The sequence below is a fragment of the Sebastes umbrosus genome, chromosome 4 (genome assembly GCF_015220745.1).
Source record: "Sebastes umbrosus isolate fSebUmb1 chromosome 4, fSebUmb1.pri, whole genome shotgun sequence".
NCBI lineage: Eukaryota > Metazoa > Chordata > Actinopteri > Perciformes > Sebastidae > Sebastes > Sebastes umbrosus.
The window spans coordinates 24980013-25001847 of record NC_051272.1 but is presented as its reverse complement, the minus strand read 5'-3'; the positions used below and the strand labels follow the sequence as shown (position 1 = coordinate 25001847).

The 21835-nt window shown below is 43.0% G+C and overlaps 1 protein-coding gene across 3 annotated transcripts in view; it reads right to left on the bottom strand.

The window, feature by feature from the left end:
* dusp8a (dual specificity phosphatase 8a) overlaps positions 1-19483 on the bottom strand; it is a 49152-nt gene extending 29669 nt beyond the window's left edge. Inside the window, exons 1-2 of one of the 3 annotated variants that reach the window (XM_037767878.1) lie at positions 19190-19483; positions 11927-12341 (exon numbers count right to left, since the gene is read on the bottom strand). In XM_037767878.1, coding sequence (XP_037623806.1) covers positions 11927-12163 — 237 coding nt within the window. In that variant the 5' untranslated portion in view covers positions 12164-12341; positions 19190-19483. Of the gene's footprint in view, positions 1-11926; positions 12342-14582; positions 14787-18876; positions 19020-19189 lie in introns of those variants that run through there. The other 2 variants (XM_037767879.1, XM_037767880.1) reach the window with 2 other exon arrangements.
* Between the last annotated feature and the right edge of the window lie 2352 nt (positions 19484-21835).

The following is a 21835-nucleotide window of genomic DNA, read 5'->3' as shown; positions in this document are numbered from 1 at the left end:
TGCTAGTGTAAGTTATGCAGATAAACCATAGGGTTATGTATAATGCATTAGAACATTATGCATTAGTTTGCACAGTGCAACTGTGACGGTAATATTTACTGTGCAGAGAGGGTTTTTTGTCGTAATGGGAGGTAATATCAGTAAAATCATAATGTTGCGAAGGGTGTGGGCGTCCATCAATGCATCAGTGTGATGCTGTTTGTATCAGAAAGATGAGAGGGTATGAGCATGCGCCAGAGTGTGCCTGTGTGTGCCTGTGTGTGTGTGTTTGAATGAGAGCGTGTGAGCATGGGCCTGCGCACAAGCACACACACCAGCCAGGCTGTGTTGTTCCCCATGTTGTCAGGCAGGCTTTGGTCACATGACCATCAGGCAGCGCCTACTGCAGCTATGAATCACTGCATCATTGAACCGCCACTGGACAGGAGAGGAGAGAGGGGAGGAGGAAGGAGGGCGAGCGAGCGGAAGGGAGGGATGAAGAGGGTGGGGGTAGTGGAGTAGTGGGGCAGGGGGAGATGGAGACGAGATGGAGAAAGATGCAAGTGAAGAGGAGGAGAGGGAAGAAGAGAAGGCGGGCGGAGGAGAATCAGAAGATGGAGGATGAGACAGGACGACCCACATTGTTTACCTTAACATACATCTTCTGAAATGTGCAGCTGAATAGCCGCTAGCTTCCAGGCAAAACTGCACTATTTTTACGCATGGCCACCCTTTCCCTACCTCGCTCTCTGTATGCTGAGAGGCACACTGGGGATGATAATGTAGTTCATGGTATACACAGTCAGCTACACGGTGTGCATAGAGTGTGCCTGATTATGTTTCTGCTTGCAGAGCAGCTGTGGCACAGCGCCTGGGCAGACAGCCATGCAGGTGATTTAGACAGGACAAGGTCAGCCTCTGAAGACCGGTTACAAGTAACTCTGGTCCAGTAAAACCCGGTTTAGCTCTGCTCGCCTGCATCCAGCACCAATACTGAAGTAAAGGCATTAAAAGCTGAGGCAGAAAACCTGATCTGTAGCATCGATTGTAACTTCATACAACTTGCTTTTCTGGTGTTCAAGATATTATGATGACACACCTGTGATGCCTAAAGAGGTTACCACTAACGTCTTCAAAGTTTTATCTGTTCACGGTTTAGAGAGGGGCCCTGGCGGCCATAAAATGCTCCGGGTTTGAGTCTGGCTGGGGAACTTTATTACATGTCGTTCCACATCTCTCTATCCCCTCGTTTCCTGTCGTTTCTCTACCCTCGACTGTATATTGAAGTCATATAATACCCCCCCAAAATATTTTCTTAGACTTCTAAGAGGACCTATTATGCTTATTTTCAGGTGAAGACTTGTATTTTGGGTTTCAACTACAACAGGTTTACATCATGGATGTATTAACAGAACTGGATACAGTGTTGGAGGCGGGGCCCCATTCATTCCTATGAAAGTTGCTCAGTGGCACATGGAGAGAAAATGACTCGACTTCCGCCCAGAAAAGTACCCAGATCTTGGGAACATGGAACATGCGCAGCAGCGTCCGCTCGGTCACATGACTCGGTCACGGGGTCCCAATGTCACGCCGTCGTCACGGCTTAGCGCTCCAGCCTCGGTCTGGGTCTCATTCACATGAACAGAGGAAGGGAAATAACTCTGGATTTGGCTATTAATGCGTTTTACAACTTTTAAAAACATTTTTTTTTAAATAAGGGCTATTAGAGTGTCCCCACTGGGTAGTTGATTCACCTCAAAAAAAATTATCCACTGAGTTACAGACCTCTATTTCCCAATGTAAGTCTATGGGAAAAAGTATTTTTGGGCCCAATGGCATCACGTGACGGACACGGAAATTGCAGTACAGCCGTTTGGCCACCACGAAAATTGGGATCAACGACCGGCGCTCTTCCTGGGGACTTGGTTTACATGCTTTAATGTTCAAAAATACCGGTCAGTCTGCTCTGATTGGTCAGCTGGCCCACTCTGTTGTGATTGGTCAACCGAACCAAACTCTTCGGACTCCGCTCCAGCGCCGCTCTAACTAGGTTTGTTTGAGGGTGTGCAAAAACTAGCAAGCAGGTATTATGCAAATGTGTTACATGGTGACATCACCACGTTACGGAAGAAAAGGCGGGACTTCAAGCAAGGTGTTTCAGGCAGTTCAGGAGCAGTGTTTCTGTGGGGGAGAGTAACTCCCATTGGCCTGGACTTTAGGCTTTGTAACTGCAGACTTTTTACGTGCACAAACAACGATATAACGGAGAGGGGGAAAGCACAAAAGCATAATAGGTCCTCTTTAACACAGTAGACCTGCGATAGTATCTAGCTCAGAATATGCTTACATACAAAATACTGCACAGCCAGGTGGCTGAAAGCATTCGTAAGTGAAATATGTCAATGCAATGCTATGCATTTAAAACATAGGGTTTCCTAACTTTAGTCTTTACCTGCCCTTAGCACTCATTTATGTGTTATATTTCCTTCTTACATGTCCATCTTCATGCCATGTTTTAAATCTCCTTCACCCTCCATCTTTACTGACCCTGGATAATTTTGGCTAATAATCCTAATGGGATCAGATCTAATTTGGGAGCCTGATCTCGACGCTTGAGGATTATAGGCCTTTAACTATACATACATGCACAGCACAAATACTTGGCTTGTTTGTCAGCTGCACGGTGCAAAAAGTTTTGCCTCTAGGGCAAAAACAAGCAGTGGGTGATACCTGCTTAATGATTTCATAACTTACACTATATGTGATGTACTCTATGTCTTCTGTTTATGCTGTCTGTGAAACTATTCTGTACTTACTACATGACAGACCTAGTATCTCACTCTCTGGAATTACTACTGTAACTTGCATTTTCTTGAGGTCCTTGGGGTTTATAATGATTTGTTGGTTACAAAAAAAAAGAGGAATATTCAAATTCAACTGGAAAGGATGGAGTTAACAGACGGTTTCATCTGTATTTTTCACTAAATCCATACCAAACGTGGAGGATTCATTCAATGTTTCAGCTAAGAGGATGAAATTACACCTCCACTCATTCCATTTGAAAGTGTGCAGCATCAATATTTAATAAAAGTGTATGAATGATAGTTAAAAATAGTATGATATACTGTAGATCCTGCTTAGATGATGCACTAAAGCTACACATCCAGCCTAGTATGTGATATGCATAGAGTTTGCTGCAGTGTTAGAGGTCAACGACCCGAGGGAGCGTGGGGCTGGCTGTCAGACTGCAGCAGTAGTACAGATCTCTCATCCCTCTGCAGTGCTACAGCATCACTACTACTACTGTGCTCTACTGCCCAGGCGCTCTGACGCATGCACACTGCAGGTAAACAAGGAATGCCACTGGCAGAGAGAGGGGAAAAGGAGGGGCCATGGAGACAGAGAAGGGGGGAAAACCAGGAGGATATGAGGAAAAGAAGGGAGAAAGGAAGCCCAAGAAGGTGATCAGAGAGAAAGTTGAAGCAGGATGATCGGAGGGATAAGAGGGAGGAGGAGGAGGAGGAGGGTGCAGCAGAGAGGGACAGAAGGTGGCGTTGGCAGACCAAATGCTACGATCCTGCAGCACCCCTGAAGGCTGGCATCACAGCAGGACAGAAACAAGGATTGGTCAAAGGGGGAGAGGCTATTTTTCTCCTGTCATTTGCAGAGGGAGACGGCAAGAAAGAGTGAAGGAGATTGCAAGGGAAGCAAGAGACAGAGCTGAAGAAAGCCAGTAGGACAAGTACTGAAAAAACAAGAAAATGTGGGTGTAAAAGAGAAAGAATGAAGGTGTTGGGCAAGAGACAGAAGTCTCTGCTTGTTTCTTACTGACCCTGTGTTATAAAATATAAAAGGAGTGGGAGAAAAACAAGGTCTGACAGAAGGCTGCGAGTCAAGGCTTGGCCTTACTGTCAAAGCTCCTCTATAAACACACACACACACACACACACGCACGCAAGCACGAACACACACACACACACCATGAAACATAGATGACGGGTGGCAACAAAAGATATCTATGGAATCGTGGAAACACAGCCCCGGAATATGGTAAGTGTTTGCGTAAGAAAGTAAAACATGGTTTCCCCTGACCTCAGCACAGTGCCACTGACCAGTGACAAGGTCAGTGCTGAGCAGGACAGTATGTGTGTTTGTGTGTGAACTGGCCTGTGACACAACATCAGCACAAACAGTCTAAAAATGGCCCCGCATTCCTGAAGCGCAGTCCGGGTACTCTCAGTGCGTCCTTTCTGGGATGTCCCACGGAAAACCAGTAAACTGCAGTATGAACTCGCTTCAACTAAACAGTGTTTTCAGCTCAGACTGTGAAAATAAAGCTGTTTGGAGCCTAAGATAAATAAAAAAAATACAGTGTGTATTTTGAAGGCACAAGATGGCACTGTGTGCAAAAGTCTGCAGTCAACACTATACAAATCACTCTTTCATTCACTTATTATTGATTGATTTGTAGGCACATTTTTACATGCTTATTATGTCAATGTGGTTACAAACTGGCTTAATGGTTGTTGGGCGCTCCCAAAACATGCAACACCTGACACTTCAGTACATTACAACCTAATAGAGGACCTGCTGCAACAAGCAGTGACCTCTCCTAGCAGTTGATCTGTCAGTTTGAGACTCCGCCACACACGGTGTGACATATACCACTCGCCGCTGTAAAGATACCCCCCCGGGGCCAGATGATGTCATTGACTGGCACTGGCAGCTGCCACTTCCATGTATGCTTGTGTAGGTGTGATATGTGTGTCACAGATTTCTTGTACTTCTATCCTTGTGAGGACCAAATACAAAGTAGTTCTGGGTTTATGTAACAGGTTTGTGTTTAGACTTGGCATTATGTTTAGGGTTTAGATTAAGTTTAAGGCCTATGGAATAATGTTCTTAGTGGAAAGTCCTCAAAATTACAGTATTAAACATAGACTGTATATATAGATGGACAACTCGTCTCCACTTCCTCCCACTGTACAAAAGTAAAGACAAAATATCCTGTACACGGGAGCCCACACACCCGACCGAGCTAATCATGAGCCGAGCACGGCTGCAGCTTGCTAGCGTGAGCCACCTAGCTGCTACGTTAGCACCACGGCAGCTGTTTAGCTAGAAAGACACAATGATTAACCATAATATCTCTATAACTACATTTATGATCAAAACAACATGTTCATTTGTTTGGTGTGTACTTGGAAATTTTAGTTAGGCCCATTTCCCATCCTCTAACATGGAGCGAGACCTTATGACCTATACTGCAGCCAGCCACCAGGGGGCAATCAAGATATTTTGGCTTCACTTTTGGGGATCCGTCCTGTCTCCATCTTTATATTCAATTCAATTCAATTCAATTTATTTTTGTATAGCGTCAAATCACAACAGAAGTTATCTCAAGACGCAATACAGTGTACGGTTTTAGACAAGGATGTGAAAATGTGGCAGGGCTGTTGAAAGTCCCTGATGACTCTGTGCATGTGCAATGTGAGGTCATCACTGATCGTTTAAGAGATGTGGTCGCCTGATCTGGTCACACCCTCACACCACTGAATGTCACAGTACCTTTAACACACACACATACACACACACACACACCAGGCCCCAAATACTGTAGGTTACACATTCAGATGTAAGTAATGTCTGGAGACATTTACTTACACTGTCTACACATGTCTCTGACTAAACTGGTGTCTACAAAGAGCACATGCATGCTGTAGATCCGGTTATACCAAGTCTTCCTCCTCAATTTGCATACAATAAAAGCCACATTTCAAAACATCTATGAATCATTCCCTCCATCTTTCATTTACGTCCATGAACTAAAAGTCTATTTTAACATAAATGTTACTCCTTCTTCGCGGTGTGTGTCTATGTCAAACAGTAGGATCTTTAAAGCAAACAATGATTCATGCCATGACCTCATCAAAGCAAACACATGACATATCCGGCTCTGTAGAAAAAAACCACCGACAGCTAAAGCGTCTTTGTTTGAACTCGGCAAAGGGAAAAATGTGAATGAAACATACAAAAAAAATCCCAGAGTTTGCCCTCTGGGTACTCTGGGAAACAATCCACGCGGTGAGTCACCGACTAAGTTCTCAGTTCTGCTGCTGCTGTCAAGACAGATGACACATGAAACGCTCATGTTTTTGTCCCTCATTTTGAAATGGTGTAGTTACTGGAAACGTCTTGGTACAGAACAATACTATTATGAAAACTGTACGGTGTTTTCCAAAGACATTACCAGGGTCTTTTCCCTGTGTCTGGCACTTAAATAACAGGCAAGTTTATTATTACACAACCTCAGGAATACTCGCCCTTGATTCTTTAAAATGATCCACGTATTTCCCATCGAGTATCATTACAGCCTTGCGAAGAAGATAAACACAACATATGGTGCGTCATAAGTGGAATTGATGGGGGATCTTCTTCGTTGCATAAATGCATTAGTTGGTCACGTGCGGTCTCCCCCTGTGCTCGGCAGCAGGGGACTCAGCCGATCCTACCAATTAAGATCACAGACGAGATCACAGAACCATCGCCTGGCTCTCTTTATTGCTGCGTTGCCATTATACCAAACAACAATAATTGTGCTACTGTTTATTATCATCATCATGACTAATATGTTGGCACCACAACACTTGCAGACATAATTGTGTAATTACAGGTGCGGGACTTTACTGTAAACAATAGCGCAAATAATGAACGCATGATACAAACGGCAAGCCGCAAGATTATGGCTGCAACTAAAAATTATCTTTATTACATATTAATCTGTTGTTTATTTATCTTTTGGTTTATACAGTAAAACAACAAAATAGTTTTAAATGCCACGTATCACAACTTCCCTCAGCTAGTGTTCAGTTAAAATTGCAGCAACAAGCAGTACAGAAATTAAAAGTATTCACTTTACAGTTTGACAAAACAGAAAAAGCAGCAAATCATAACATTTGAAGAGCCCCGAAATATTATGTTTTTCTTGAAAAATTAATAATGATTATTTGCTTTTCAAATATTGTTGTTGATTAATTTTCGGTCAATCTGATTGTTGATTGTCGTTGACTAATTGATTCAAAGCTACACCAGTGTCATTGATTTACCAACCCAAAAGATCAGTTATCAAGTAAAATAATATGCACCGATCCAATTAGTATCAAGCCAATTCTCAAATCTGATACAAATACTCTCTTTATCCCAAATTTAAAATCTGTACACCACACTGCTTGGAACTCATTGTAATACGATTTTTATTAGTGGAAACAATACATTTTACAAGAACACTGACAAACATTAAAATTAAAAATGTTTTAAAACTAGGGCTGTCAATCAATTAAAATATTTAATTGTGATTAATTGCATGATTGTCCATAGTTAATCGCAATAAAAATTGAAAATTAATCGTAATTATTTAATTAATAATTAATTATTCTTATAAACATTGGAGTGGGCAAATATGCTGCTTTATGCAAATGTATGTATATATTTATTATTGGAAATCAATTAACAACACAAAACGATGACAAATATTGATCCAGAAACCCTCACAGGTACTGCATTTAGCATAAATCATATGCTCAAATCATAACATGGCAAACTGCAGCCCAACAGGCAACAACAGCTGTCAGTGTGTCAGTGTGCTGACTTGACTATGACTTGCCCAAAACTGCATGTGATTATCATAAAGTGGGCATGTCTGTAAAGGGGAGACTCGTGGGTACCCATAGAACCCATTTTCATTCACATATCTTGAGGTCAGAGGTCAAGGGACCCCTTTGAAAATGGCCATGTCAGTTTGTCCTCGCCAAAATGTAGCGTAAGTTTGGAGCGTTATTTATCTTTATTCTGTCCAGATATCTTTATCCCTTAGGTTTTCTAGTTTCATATGACAGTATCTTCACTCTAGCAGAGCCCACTACAACCTAAAAATCACAAGCTGCGTTAATGCGTTAAAGAAATATTGGCGTTAAAACAAATTTGCGTTACGGCGTTATTATCATGTTAACTTTGACAGCCCTATTAAAGAGGTTTTAAATGTGGATCAGTCACATCTGGCTGATACCACAATCGACCGTCGGATCAAACTGATTTTTGACTTTACATTAAAAATGCTGAATCACAGCCACATTTATGGCTCTATTTGTCTCTCTCACAAAAACTACAAAAGACTTGAAACATGCTAAATTGTGATTATAAATATGACTCTCTTTGAGTAGGCTGCTGCTGTATTCTCTCTACTACTCAGGATCCCATTGGCCTCCGTGGCTGCATATACAGGAGAAAGGGTGCTTCCCGAGGCTGGCTGCTGGTAGTGAAAACCTCTGGTCCATCTGTCAGGCCTGCCTGGCCGGCTGTCCCCGTCACAGCAGCAGGGATTAGCCGGGCTTAAGCCAAGAAACCAGCCGCCTGCCCTCCAGCCTGTCAGAACAGGCACGAGGAAGCCCCGTCCCCGACTAAGCCTGTGCCATCCCTAACCCAGCAGAGGTCCACCACCACCTAGCCTACTGTATCCAGCTCTCTCTGACCTACATTAATAGTGAGCATTAATAAAGAGGTTATGGAGGGATGGGATGTGAAAGGGAGAAGAAAGAGGACACCATTTTGATTGCCACTGCGCTGGTCATAGATGTTCATTCAGCTCAGTTAACTGAAGCGTTGGGAGCCTCTATGAAAGAGGGTGAGTGCAGCGCCTTGGGGGATGCAGGCTATTAGTGCTCAATGGGATGTGAGGCGGGAGGCAGCCAGGGAGGAGGCGGAGGCAGCAGCCCAACCATGAATACCCTCAGTGCTGCTCTCCCGCTTCCTGCATTCACTTCCCCAACAAAGAGCCACAATGGTGTCCTTTGCTGTCTTGGCTGGCTGAGGCGGCTCCTGGCGATGCTCAGAGCCATGTGGGGGGTAGGAGAGGATGGTGTTTGTATGTGTGTGTGTGTGTGTGTGAGGGGTTAGCTGGGAGCCGGCTTTAACACCGCACAGCCCGTCTGCACGTGCCCAGCCCGCGGCCTGCCAGTGGCCGCACAAAAGGGATGATGTCATGCTTAGCCAATAACAAAAGAGTCTGGGTCCGTCGGGCCCTCCTCTCTCACACGGCTAGTTCCAGCTTTATCCAGCCTAGCATTAATCGCAAGCCTTATCCTCTTTACTGGGGGTGGGGAATGGATAATAACAAACCAGCCATGGGGCAACACGAGATATAGGGAGAGGAGGAAGGAATAAATGATGAAGGCGTGGGTCGGCGATGGGAAGCTGCAGGCTGTGGTTGTGGGAGACGGACAGACGGACAGACAGAGCTGTCACGAGATTGAAAGTGAGAGAAATCAGGAGGAAGCACGGCTCTATGGGGTGCCACAGTGTGAGAGCTGCCAACCACAGGGCCCCACACAGAGATGGAACCAATAGCATAGAAACACACGCTCTCCAGCTGCAGCTTTTTTAACATCTCCAGCTTTTCTTTTGTTCTTGTTTCTATCTAAATCCGTAGACTACAACAGTAGGTCATGCATCATCACCACCCAAAAATAAAACTGAGCAAAACTGGATCTTTTTGGTCGGGATGATCACACATTCTTGCAGGATTTCCCGTGTGGCCTTCAGGCTTAGCAGCATCTTTTGTATCCAGGTACGTGTAACTCAGGCTGGCAGAATGCACCAATGCAAGAGGTGTTACAGAAGATCCTTGTCCAGTTAATAGTGGCACACTTTGAATGAGAAGAAAGGTATGTGGATTCAACTGCCAGAAGCCCTCGCAGTAAAGCTGAATTGAAACTAATTGGTATAACAGAGAGTCGGTGAGAAACAGCAGGCGCACGGGGACTCGCAGCCAATGTACCAATTATATGGACGCTATTAGCTGAACCGAAGGTCATTTGACGTGAGAAAGTAACAATAATCCACAGTTCTCCTCCATTTTACCACCTGACCATGAGGAAAGTGTCAGTCACCTACAAGCATGAAGTGTAATCCAACAAGGAGCGGCAGAGCAATAATCTCAAGCAATAATGTATAATTATTTGCCATTTGGTGGACGGGGCGTGCTTTTTGGCGATTAAAGTTCTTTAACTGTGCACAAAATGGAAAATACAGAGTCAGTTTGTTCACTACAACTCCAGGACTGATGCAGTATATAAAGGACATAAAATGGTAGCAGGTCATAAATCATATTCATAACTACTGTAGGTTTAACAGACTGAGATGCGTTACAGCTCAGACTCCTGGCTACCAGGAAGTCAAACAACAAAAGCAGTTTATGTTGCCATTCAAGCCCAATGTGTCACACCCAAGAAAAAAAAATTCTATCACCTGTTATGTGTCATCGGCCTCTATGAATCAGTGTTTTATTGCGTTGGGCGTAGCGTGTTTAAAAGTTAAATGAAAACCTAAAAATAACAGAGTGAGTGCAGCGAAGGAAGAGGAATCTCATCTACCATCTCCGCAGCTTTGTTGATGTGTTTGTCCAATCGTGTAAAACTGTTGGGTGATGTCTGTTTGCACGCGCATACTTCATGAGGGCACATCCCACACATAAAACACACAAACATCTCCCGCCCTCCCCTCCCGCTGAGGTTTCCCCTCTCAGAGTTCCTTCAGTTTCACACAGCGACTAAAAATACAGGAGTCAGCGTGCCACGGGTGGACAGGCCATGGAAAAGAGGCTGTCATATTCAGAGGAGAAGTCATGGAAAACGGGAGGATCCGATTTCAGGGCCACTGATAAGCAACAAACCTACAGTACGCCCGCCAAATATAGCACCCACTGATGTGGTGCAGGCTTCGGCTGAAGCACAGAGGAGGCCGATCTGGAACCACAACAGTACACGGGTGAGGCTGCTGGAAATATTCTGAGATGTTAGGGAGGCATTGCTCAAAGACACTTCAGCAAGGTGAACAATTGTTGACATAGGAACTTCAATGTGAGACCTCTGGTTTAAGGAAAGTCTCTGTTCCTACTACCCCAACTTGTTGTAAGTATGTCACAGGAAAATCTTGTAAATCCCCAAAATCTACTACAACCCTGGCATTTAAAGTCGAATGATCAGATTTTTAACTGGGTGTTGTTGGTCTGTTGATAAGGGAATTTACTTAACACACAAAACACCACATTTAAAAAATGACAGATATCAAAATCTTGACTTGAGTCATAATATCAATGGATTCCTGCTGAAACTTTAAAAAACTGTATTATACAGTATTTGCATTGGGATGGAGAATTACAGGAGAATATCAACATTCTCATGTCCGTGCAGTTAATATAAGGCAACAACTAGCTATGGCTGTCAACAAATATTCTAAATTCGAAAATATATTCGAATTGACAAAAAAATGATATTCAAATGTGAAAATGAATATTCGATTCGCAAGTAGGAAACTTTCAGGCGATCTACCTCTGTTTTTATTTCTGTAGTGAAATGAGGAGGTATCTTATAGATACCTCCTCATTTCAACTTCACCAGCCATTCCTCATCCATTGCGGTGCTTTCAAAACGAGCGACAGGAATAAATAGAAACCAGGAGTCTGATAAAAGTTCTGCGTGCCATGCTGCGCAGTGCAGCCAGTTAGGACACGGTGTCATGAACATAATGTGCAAAAATAGATAGTTCGAACCTATGTGTTTTTTAGATTAAATATTGAGCGTAATTTTTGGCAAATTTTGACAGCTCTACTGTACAACCAGCAGCCACTTAACTTAGCAGAAAGACTGGAAACATGGGGAAGCTCCAAAGCTCACAAATTAACACTTTGGTTGTTTAATTTGTGCAAAAACCAAGAAGTAAAAATGACGATTTGCCATTTTACATGGATTATGTACCAGATTATTAAAATGAGTGTCTTGTTCTGTTAAGCAAGGTGAAAGCTTGCCACACAGAAACTTTAAAGGAAAGGCTCTCTAATCACTGGCATCACATCCTACCACACAAAAAGCATCAGCCTGTCAGATCTGCTTACCTTCACCTTGCCGTTCGGTTGCAGCAGCTCAGTGACTGACACCTTGTCCTGCTGCAGTCGCCTCTTCACCAGCTTGGAGCAGCAGACGTTGACCGCACCTTGCACGTGCGACGCATTGTACTCAGAAAACGTCCTGCTGTCAATCACCAGCAAGCGGCCCGTTCCTCTCTGGATGAGGCTCGCAAGTCGCTTGATGTCCATGGCGCTTCGCTTAGTCGGCCCTTTCTCCCCTGCCATGATGTAGGATGGGCGGAGTGGTCACAGAGGACACGGAGGAGTACGGGATGGGGCGTGGAGGAAGAGGGGGTAGATGAGAGAGAGGGAAAGGTGGAGGAAGAGATGGGGAGGAAGAGGAGGAGGTGAGGTCAGTGGAGGAGGGCTGCCACTGGAGCAGGCGCTGAGAGATCCATGGTGCCTGAAAAAGAGGAGACAAGGAGAGAAGCTTCACGCCAGTGCAACAAATAAAATCATTCGCTCCTAAGCGACGATGACAGGATTTATGTCGTATTAATTTCCGAACCACACACAAGTGCACATTGTATTTTTATGCACTGTATTATCTTTAGCTGGCAGACTTTGAGCACCTTGAATATTAAAAATAGCTACAATGCTTAACACAAATATAAAAGTTATTTATAGGCTCAAAAGCCAACTGGATCATCCGCTGGGATTTATCAGTCCCGAGATCTGAAGGAATATCACACATCCAAACACAAAGCCAAAGACTTAAGATAGACATGCACAACAATAAAACGCGTGTGAGTGTGCGCGCGCCTGCATAAGTGTGTGTGAGGGTGGGTTGTTGTTGATCGAGGGTCTCTTGGTAGCTCATGAAACAGGAAACTGAGGGCGTGAGATAAATTAAGCTAGGGGATTTCAGAGAGCAGGTCTGGACACAGGCAAAACGGCCCGTGTGACATCCTGTGTATGTGTGTGCGTGTGTGTGTTCCAGAGAGCCGTCCATAAACTTGATGAACTGCCTCCTCCTACCTATCACTACTAATCACTCTGATATCCCCCCTGCTCACATTCACCTACATTTAACATGATACGCACACACATGCAATCATTTATCGGGGTTGAGTGATCATTGGCTGCGTGTGAGGAAAATAGTGTGCGAGGCGACACATGACCATTACAAAAAAAACAGTGTCATTCTTTTCAACATATAAACAGAAACTCTGTGTAGATTGAGGAGCAGTTCCTTGGTTAACCAGGTGTCATGCGACAAGTGAGAAGGTCAGAATGTGAATGCAGTCGCGTTGTTTTATTCATCTACGGGGCACATGGTGTCATGAAAAATGAATGGGCCTCCTCTCATTTACCCCAAAGCCTAAATGGAGGTTTAAACCTCGGCTGAAAAGGGAGAGTAGCGGTGTAGAAACAGATAGCGGAGGGAGATAAAGTAGAAAAACGCAACAGCCTTGGCATGAAATTAGTCATTTCAGCAACATATTCCTAAATGGAAGAGGGGAAATGGAAAAAAAACAGCAAACAATAAAAATAAGGAGTCATGTTATGCTAATAGAAGCAGAAGAGAACTGTCTATGTGAAGCAGAACAGCGGTGAGAAGGTGGGCGAGAAAACAGAGACTGAGAGAGAGGAAATGTAGAGAAACTGTGTCTACTGATCGGTAGTGTCTTGGGAAGACGTCCAGGCAGCTCTGCAACTTTTCACCTCTGTTCTGACACCGCCGCCGTGGAGAGAGAGAGAGAGAGAGAGGAGGGGGGTGGGGGTGTAGCAAAGGATGTTATTCAGTGAGGATCTCTCCAGCCTAGCAACTCAGCCAGCTCAAGGTAAGGGAGGGGATGATTGTGAAGATGGGAGCAAGGAGGAAAGAGATGAAAAGAAAGAGACACATAAAGGGAGAAGCTGAGACGGGAAGGAGAAATCGGCCACACTCGTAAACTAACTTGCAAACGACTGCACCAAACTTAAGACGTGGATGTGGAGTACAAAATGACATGAGATGTGTTGCAGTGTCGTTCATAACAGCAAATGTCATGCATCATTCCACTACAGATCAACAAAATAAATCATTTTCCCGTCACCCACACGGAGGCCTATTATATCTCCTATAGGCTGCTGGCCAAGCCTGAACATACATGTACACGTGCTGTTGCTGCTTGGCAACCTGCCTGATGCAAGAGCAGCAGCCCAGGAACATGGAAGAACATCTAGATAGACAGCAGCAACTGCCTGCACTGTAAACACACAGCCTGCTGTCGCAGAAAGTAGCTACACTGGGTTTGCAGACACAAACAAGGCACAACATATCCTGGTTAAATAAAATATAGGATAGTAAAGTCAGTCAATGAAGACTGAAGGTATAATACTCTGCACAAACACAATGCAGCGTAGTGTATCTTAAGAAAGCAACACAGACAAATACGTCTAATCCAGCTAATCTGATCTAATCTGTCTGTCTGTCTGTCTGTCTCGTCGTGATGACTGGATGCGGGTTTCTGCATTAACGCTTAAAGCAAAGCACAGTTTTGTGACCTGCAGCGACACACACATACTGAAACATTCCCCACTTTTCCCACAATGTGCACCCCAGCAGCCCTTCTGCAGAAATATTAAGCCTTGCTGCAACGCCAGCGCTGCCCTACTACATGCTACATTACGACCTGCCCCATCACCTGTTATATCATACCTTATATGGCGCCGAGCCCTTTAGCCGAGCAGCTAACACCACAGCTTCCAGGCAGGGGTGTGAATCTTTCTCTCTCTTTTTCTGTTTCCCTTGCCGCTGCTGAGCACAACATCTGACGCTGCATATGTCTAATGGCGACTGCTCTCCCACCACCACCCGCCCAGCCTCTCTCTCACTTTTTCCTCTCTGAATCCCTCCTTCCTCCTCTATCACTCTCTTTCTTGCTCTTGTGCAGTGAACGGGGACGGGGAGGGGAGGAGTGTGCAGGTTTACATGTGTGGCGTGGTAGTGAGAGGGAGAGAGTGGCGCTCTGCATCTTTCTACGCCGCGAGACAATCGTCCTACGGTAGCCTCGTTGTCAGTGGACCCTGTTTGTGTGGACAAGGATGGGAATGAAGAGAATAGGAGAAAGTCAAAGGAAAGGACACAGAGAGAAAGATAGAGACACAAAACATCAGAATATGGAAAGGGGGGGATTATAAATGATACAGAGAGGGAGCACGAACCTCAGTGCGCTTACTCAGCATAACAACAACAACGCGACCCCTTATGCAAAACCATCTTTCTTCCCCTATCAGGAGCAAAAACAAACAAAGCTCCGCGCACTAAAATAGGCAGCAGCCAGGAGCTCGCTGTGAGGCTCTGGCTGAACAGAGGAAAACAAGCCGAGAGGAGAGAAAGCAGAGACAGCGTGTACAGGCCCGGAGCAGATTCTGTTGTTGCCATAGAAACAGCCCGGTTGGAGTGAGCAGGGGGCACGGGGAGGGTGGTGGTGATGGTGATGGTGATGGAGATGGTGATGCTACTGGTGCTGATGCTGGATCAGGATACAAGAGAAGACTTATAAAAAGAGATTCTCACAACTTTAGCTGTATGACTACATTGATAGTTATCAAGAGATTTGTTCTCTGCTGGTTCGGTCTGACCCGTTCTACTCTAGTCTGAGAGAGCAAATGTATTAGCATAATTTTTTTTTTCTATATCTGTCCTGAGCTGCTTGAAAAACAACATCCTTGTTCTGACTGCTATTCCAAAAACGTAGTCCACGTGCAAACATGTGCACATGTCCAAAGATGTAGGCGAACGAGGATGTGCACCTTAAAGATGAAGTAATGCGGTTACACCTTGACGAGGCTGAAGGCAAAAGAACCGGATCAACAGGTTCATTTTGAAGGATATTTCAAATCTAGTTGGGGAATTTGAATATGTGAATGTACGTACAGTGCTTCAAAAAGTACTGGAACTTCCAGTTCATCAAAAGCACGAGAACCATGAACACTAAGCACATGGATTTATACAGAGCTTACACATCTAACCACAGAAAAAAAGTATGACGCAAGTATAACCATGCCATTCTCATGTCTAACCTGCTATAAAAAAAACTTTTTCTAAGAATACAGGCGCACAAATCATCAACAGGCTTTACTGTCACTCTCTTTACAGCTGATAACAAAAGACTAATAATGAAAAAAAAAGCTCCTTTGTAATAGGGCAGTAAAACAAAGTTGGGGAAGTAAATTTATCTCCATAAAATGGATAAACCATGCAGACATATTCATTAAAAAAAACCTGAGCTAAGCATGATGATGGCTCAATAGTGCCATATCATAGATAGACTGCCATATCAGACATCAGTGAGAGAGGCAAACACAAAGAGAGCAACTGGAGGGCAACCAACGCTGATGTAATACCACCCCGGACCGGTTATTCATTAACTCCCTGCATAACGTCACCTGTGGCCACAGCCTCGAGTAAACTGATATAAAAGCTGGCTCTTCCATTCATTCAATGAGAGACATGAAATGTTTGTTTAGACCACAAACAATGACATCATCAGAGCATCTCATTGCCCTTTACTCTGTGACGCAGGCTCTTTCTCGTGAACTAAAAGCTTACATCTGCGTGTGTTTACACACTGATTCTTTTGGCTATATGTGACCACAACAAGGTACTCTGCAGGTATTAAAGCCACCAGACACCATCAACACAAGGCTGCTGGAGGATTACACGGTCACCAGTTTGTAGTGGAGAATTTAATAACAACAATTACAGATCACGTTTGGGTATGCGGACATGCCTTAAAAAAATTGCAGGATTCGTTATTAGGTAACTAGAACTAGTCCAATAAGAATACAAAACAGTTTTATATGTTTTATATCTATGAGTATTTCTAACCTATTTCCTGACAGCTTTGCGTTACATTATCTGATTTCTATACAGATAAGGTGATATTTCTTTGAAATGAAGGAAAATAACCTTGAGTATAGAACTGCAACAACAAAAAATATTTTCATTATCATTTAATCTGTTGTTTTCTTTAGGGATGCACCGATCTGACTTTTTCAGTCCCGATACCAATAGCGTTACCTGGGCTTTGGGTATCGGCCGATATCGAGTACCGATCCAATACCCGTGTTTAATTTATAAGCTGTATGCCTCACTGTGTGGACGTGACTGGGATCATTCTTTTATGTGTAAGGCAACATCAGGCTTTAATATTGCTAAATACATAGATATACATTTACTGAATTGTTATTTATTATTAAAATAAGAACTGGTAAGAAATCTTCAAAATGAACAGGAATCACATTCAGGTGTAAACCTTTTAAATGCAGCAACAAATTGGTCAATATTTAAACAGTAATTAATACTCCAGTATATAATGTATTTAAACATAAAATTGAATTGAATAGATTGGCTCCATCGTCACCGATATCTGATCGAGCTATTTGCGTCGGTATCTGTATCAGTGCATCCCTATTTTTCTTGACTAATAGATTAATCGCTTGGTCTATAAAAGGTCTGAAAATAGTGAAAAATGTTTCCTCAAACTCAAGGTGCTGTGTTAAAACGGCCTGTTTTGTCTGACTAGCAATCCAAAACCCAAATATATTTAGTTTACTATCACACAAGACAAAGACAGCCAGCAAATCCTCACAAGAGATAAGCTGGAACTAGAATATTTTGTTAGTTTCTAGGGGGGAAAACAGTTCACGGTTAATCAATTGTCAAAATAGTTGCAAATCAATTTTCTGTCAATAGACTAATTGATTTATTGTTCCAGCTCTAGTTGAGTGAACTGAGGATCCTGATAGCAGCTGCAACTCATCTTAAATTTGATCTAAACACTTATTTATGAATGCCTACTATATGTGGTTGATAGTAATATATTCGAGCAGCTGGGCGTAAATAATAAATGTGTTGGTCACAAATAGGGTTAGTAGAGTGACAGGCCTGGAGTGTGTGTAACACAGAAATGGCATACATGAGTGGTGCTGTTATCATGTAATTTGGATAAATCAATCCCTGGTCGGAGGAGCCCTGGTGGAGCAGAAGCATCATCATACAGTAAACAACATAACCAGGTATAAAGCCTTCTGGTGCCCTCTAATCAATACTCTCACAGTAGGCTGCAGGGTCATATAACAAGCTGGGACTACCCCGGACTCTACCATAACAATAATCACGACATGGATACTGATGCAAATAATACCTGACAGAAAATACACTGTATGGCCTATAAATAGTGCATAGTGTTATCACTATTATGTAGTCATATTATTTCTTTATATTAATGTTGTCTCTAAAGGTGGAGGCTTCAGATAAGCCCATTGGTTTTTTTGCCTCTTCCTGCACTGTACATTATTCATTTTTTTTGTTGTTATGTTGTATAGTCTTAAATTGTGCAAAACAAATAAACAAAAAAACATAAATAAAAAATGAGGAAAATCCATTCATCTTTTTCATATGGAGGCTTCAGATAAGCCCAGTGTTTTTTTTGCCTCTTCCTTCACTGTATATTATTCATTTTTTTTTGTTATGTTGTATAGTCTTAAATTGTGCAAAACAAATAAACAAACAAAAAAATAAACAAAAAAACATAAACAAAAAATTAGGAAAATCCATTCATCCAAAAACTGCATATTCTCAAATATTGGGATAATAAAGACACAAAGAAATACAGGCTATGTGGCCTGTTTGATAATAATGATGATGGAGGATGATCGGTGGTATAGCGCACTATAATAAACCGACCTAGATTAGAAATAAGAATAGAACACAATGCGGACATCGGCCATTGCCTTGATAAAACGTTGCATAAATAACATAAAGTATGTTAAAAATACACGTTTATGGAAAAAGGTTCTTGTTGTTTGAGTGGGGAAACCTGCCTTATAGTGTTGTTATGACGCGTGGATATGTCCGCATGCGAATAATGAAACCATTGAAGATGAGATGATTAAATTAAACACAATATATATATATATATATTTATATAAAATATATTACCTACCTTCAAATATTGCACGGTAAACGAGTTTGTCAAAATAAAAGCATCAGCCTGGACGGGTTTAATTCCCTATAATAAGACGGGCGCGCACATAAAGGGGGAGTGCGCGCTGACAGACTCGCCGCAGCAGCAGCAGCAGCGCGCGGGGGGGGGGGGGGGGGGGGGGGGGGGGGGGGGGGGGGGGGGGGGGGGGGGGGGGGGGGGGGGGGCACGAGCACAGATAGCAACCGTTGCTAACGTATAAAGCTAGCTCTGTGCGTAGCAACCAGCAACGCACTTCTTCTTAACAACACTTCTACTACTAATGAACACTCACCTCCACGCAGCTCCTGTGTGTTATTCAGCTGTCCTCCATGTATGTGTGAGGCAGCGGTGTCTTCATGGTGTTTCAGCGGTGTTTACCTGGCTGTGTGGCGGGGCACGGTGCGGCTGACAGCGGCTGACAGCACCGGAGACAACCGAGACATGAGAGCGAAGTGACAGCAGGCTACAAACCGCTCTCCTACAGCCGTTAGACTGGTAGAGGAGCGTTGCTAGGCTATAGGTAACGGCTAAACGAGTACTACTGTGTGTGTGTGTGTGTGTGTATGTGGAGGGGGAAGAGGAGGGGGGTTACAGAAGGTGCACTTTAGCACTTTCTTGAACTAAAGCGATGAGGTCATGGTTCAGTAGGGAGAAAAAGAATATGAGGTTGACGTCACCTCCAGCCAATCAGCGCAGAGGGCTCAGGGACTGGGTGACGTCAACGTTGTGATCCGCAGATTAAAGGGACAGTCCGGCTTTTTTTAAAGGAGACGCTGCAATCATAACAATGAGCCAGTACAGTCCCAGTGGTGCAAAAAAAGAACAAAAAAAACAACATCAACAAAGACAGATTACTTTTTTAAGCAAATTAGCGTTATATTGTGCTGATGATTATATTTTTAGTCAATAATCTGATATTTTTTGTCAATAAAAAATATTTTTTGTCAATAACCTGATATTCATTGTCAATAACCTGATATTTTTTGTCAATAACCTGATATTTTTTGTCAATAACCTGATATTTTTGTCAATAACTGGGTGACGTCAACGTTGTGATCGGCGGATCAAAGGGACAGTCCGGCTTTTTTTAAAGGAGACGCTGCAATCATAACAATGAGCCAGTACAGTCCCAGTGGTGCAGAAAAAGAACAAAAAAAACGACATCAACATCAACAAAGACAGATTATTTTTCATGCAAATTAGCATTACATATTGGGCTGCACGGTGGTGCAGTGGTTAGCACTGGCACCTCAGCAAGAGGGTCGCAGTTTCAAATCCGGCTTGGGGCCCTTCCGTGTGGTGTTTGCATGTTCTCCCAGCGTCTCCGGGTACTCCGGCTTCCTCCTACAGTCCAAAGATAAGCAGGTTAGGTTAATTGTTGATTCTAAATTGCCCGTAGGTGTGAATGGTTGTCTGTCTCTATGTGCCCTGCGATAGTTTGGCGACCTGTCCAGGATGTACCCCGCCTTCGCCCAATGTCAGCTGGAATCAGCTGCTCCAGCTCCAGCCCCTCCGCGATAAACGGTTGCAGATGATGAATTAGCGTTATATTGTGCTGATGATTATATTTGGTCATAATGATCCCTTACTGGAATGTAGCTTTGAGTTATTTATTTGTTTCACAAAGATTGCTAGAATAATATACAATGGCTGAATTGTTGGTGCCTTCAAATTAAACTCGTGAGCTCCTGTTTACAACATGGGAAGTTGTGTACACGATCTGCTTGGCTTTCAAGTGGTTAGGTCGTGAGACACGCTATGTCAATTCACTATGTTAATTCACTATGTTAATTCACTATGTTCATTCACTATGTATATTCTGTATTTCTATTCATTGTTTTATAATCTTTTTGTACACCTGTACCTCTGTATCTGAGCTTTGCTGCTTTGACACCTGAATTTCACCCCGGGGATTAACAAAGGTTCATCTTATCTTATCTTATCTAAGCAACGGCAATATTAACGTTACTGTCCGCGTCTAGAAGTCACAGAGGCTAACAATTTAGCAAGCTAGCAAGTGGGTAACATAATGCAGTAAATGCAAAGGCATAACGACAGAGGAAAAGGATTAAGAAGTTGAGAATATAAACATTTTCTTCAGACATGTTATATAATTACGAAGAATTACAATATACGACTAAAATTATAATATATTAACTTATTATGCACCGAAAAATTAACTTCCGTGGCCTCCGCCATTTCTGACAACATCCACAAACACATCACAAGTCGAAAAGTCAGAGCTTTCAGAAACTTTCCACCTACTAGGTTATGAATACCGCAAGAGGGGGGGCGTTCATATGGACTCTTCTCATGAATACAGTAAACACAACCCCATTTGAAGGCATCATATGTTCCTTCGTGTTAACCCAAAGTCTGGTTTCCTCACAGATGTTGCAACATCAGACATGTTTTATGATGATTTAATGGCCCTGCACACCCACACAGGTGCGTTCAATTACCCTGGCTGATTAGACCTCTAATTAGGAGGAAGTTGGGTGCAGCTTTCCTGGGATTTACATTATGTCACAAATCTACTAAACAGAATGATAGAGGAACTAACAGGAGAGTGAGTGGGATGTCAATCAAGCACAATCTGTACAGCTCACACAGCCCTGAGAAAAGCTCTGATCCGGGAACATGAGTGAAAACACCTGTGTGTGGGTGTATTATTGGTTTGTAGATCATGAATATTTCATATAATTCAAACATATTCTGATCTTTTATATGGTTTACAGAAATTAACATTGTTGTATCCACAGTATCACATTCGTAGCTACTAACCTAAATAAAACTGCTGTTATAAGTGGGTGTTAGATGTTTGAATTCAGTATCATGAATGGACCTTTTTCACAGCAGACATTTTGACTTGTCATAGTAGGAAAAGTACAGAGGAAATTGATAATATTAATTATTATTAATTATTAACAGCTATTCC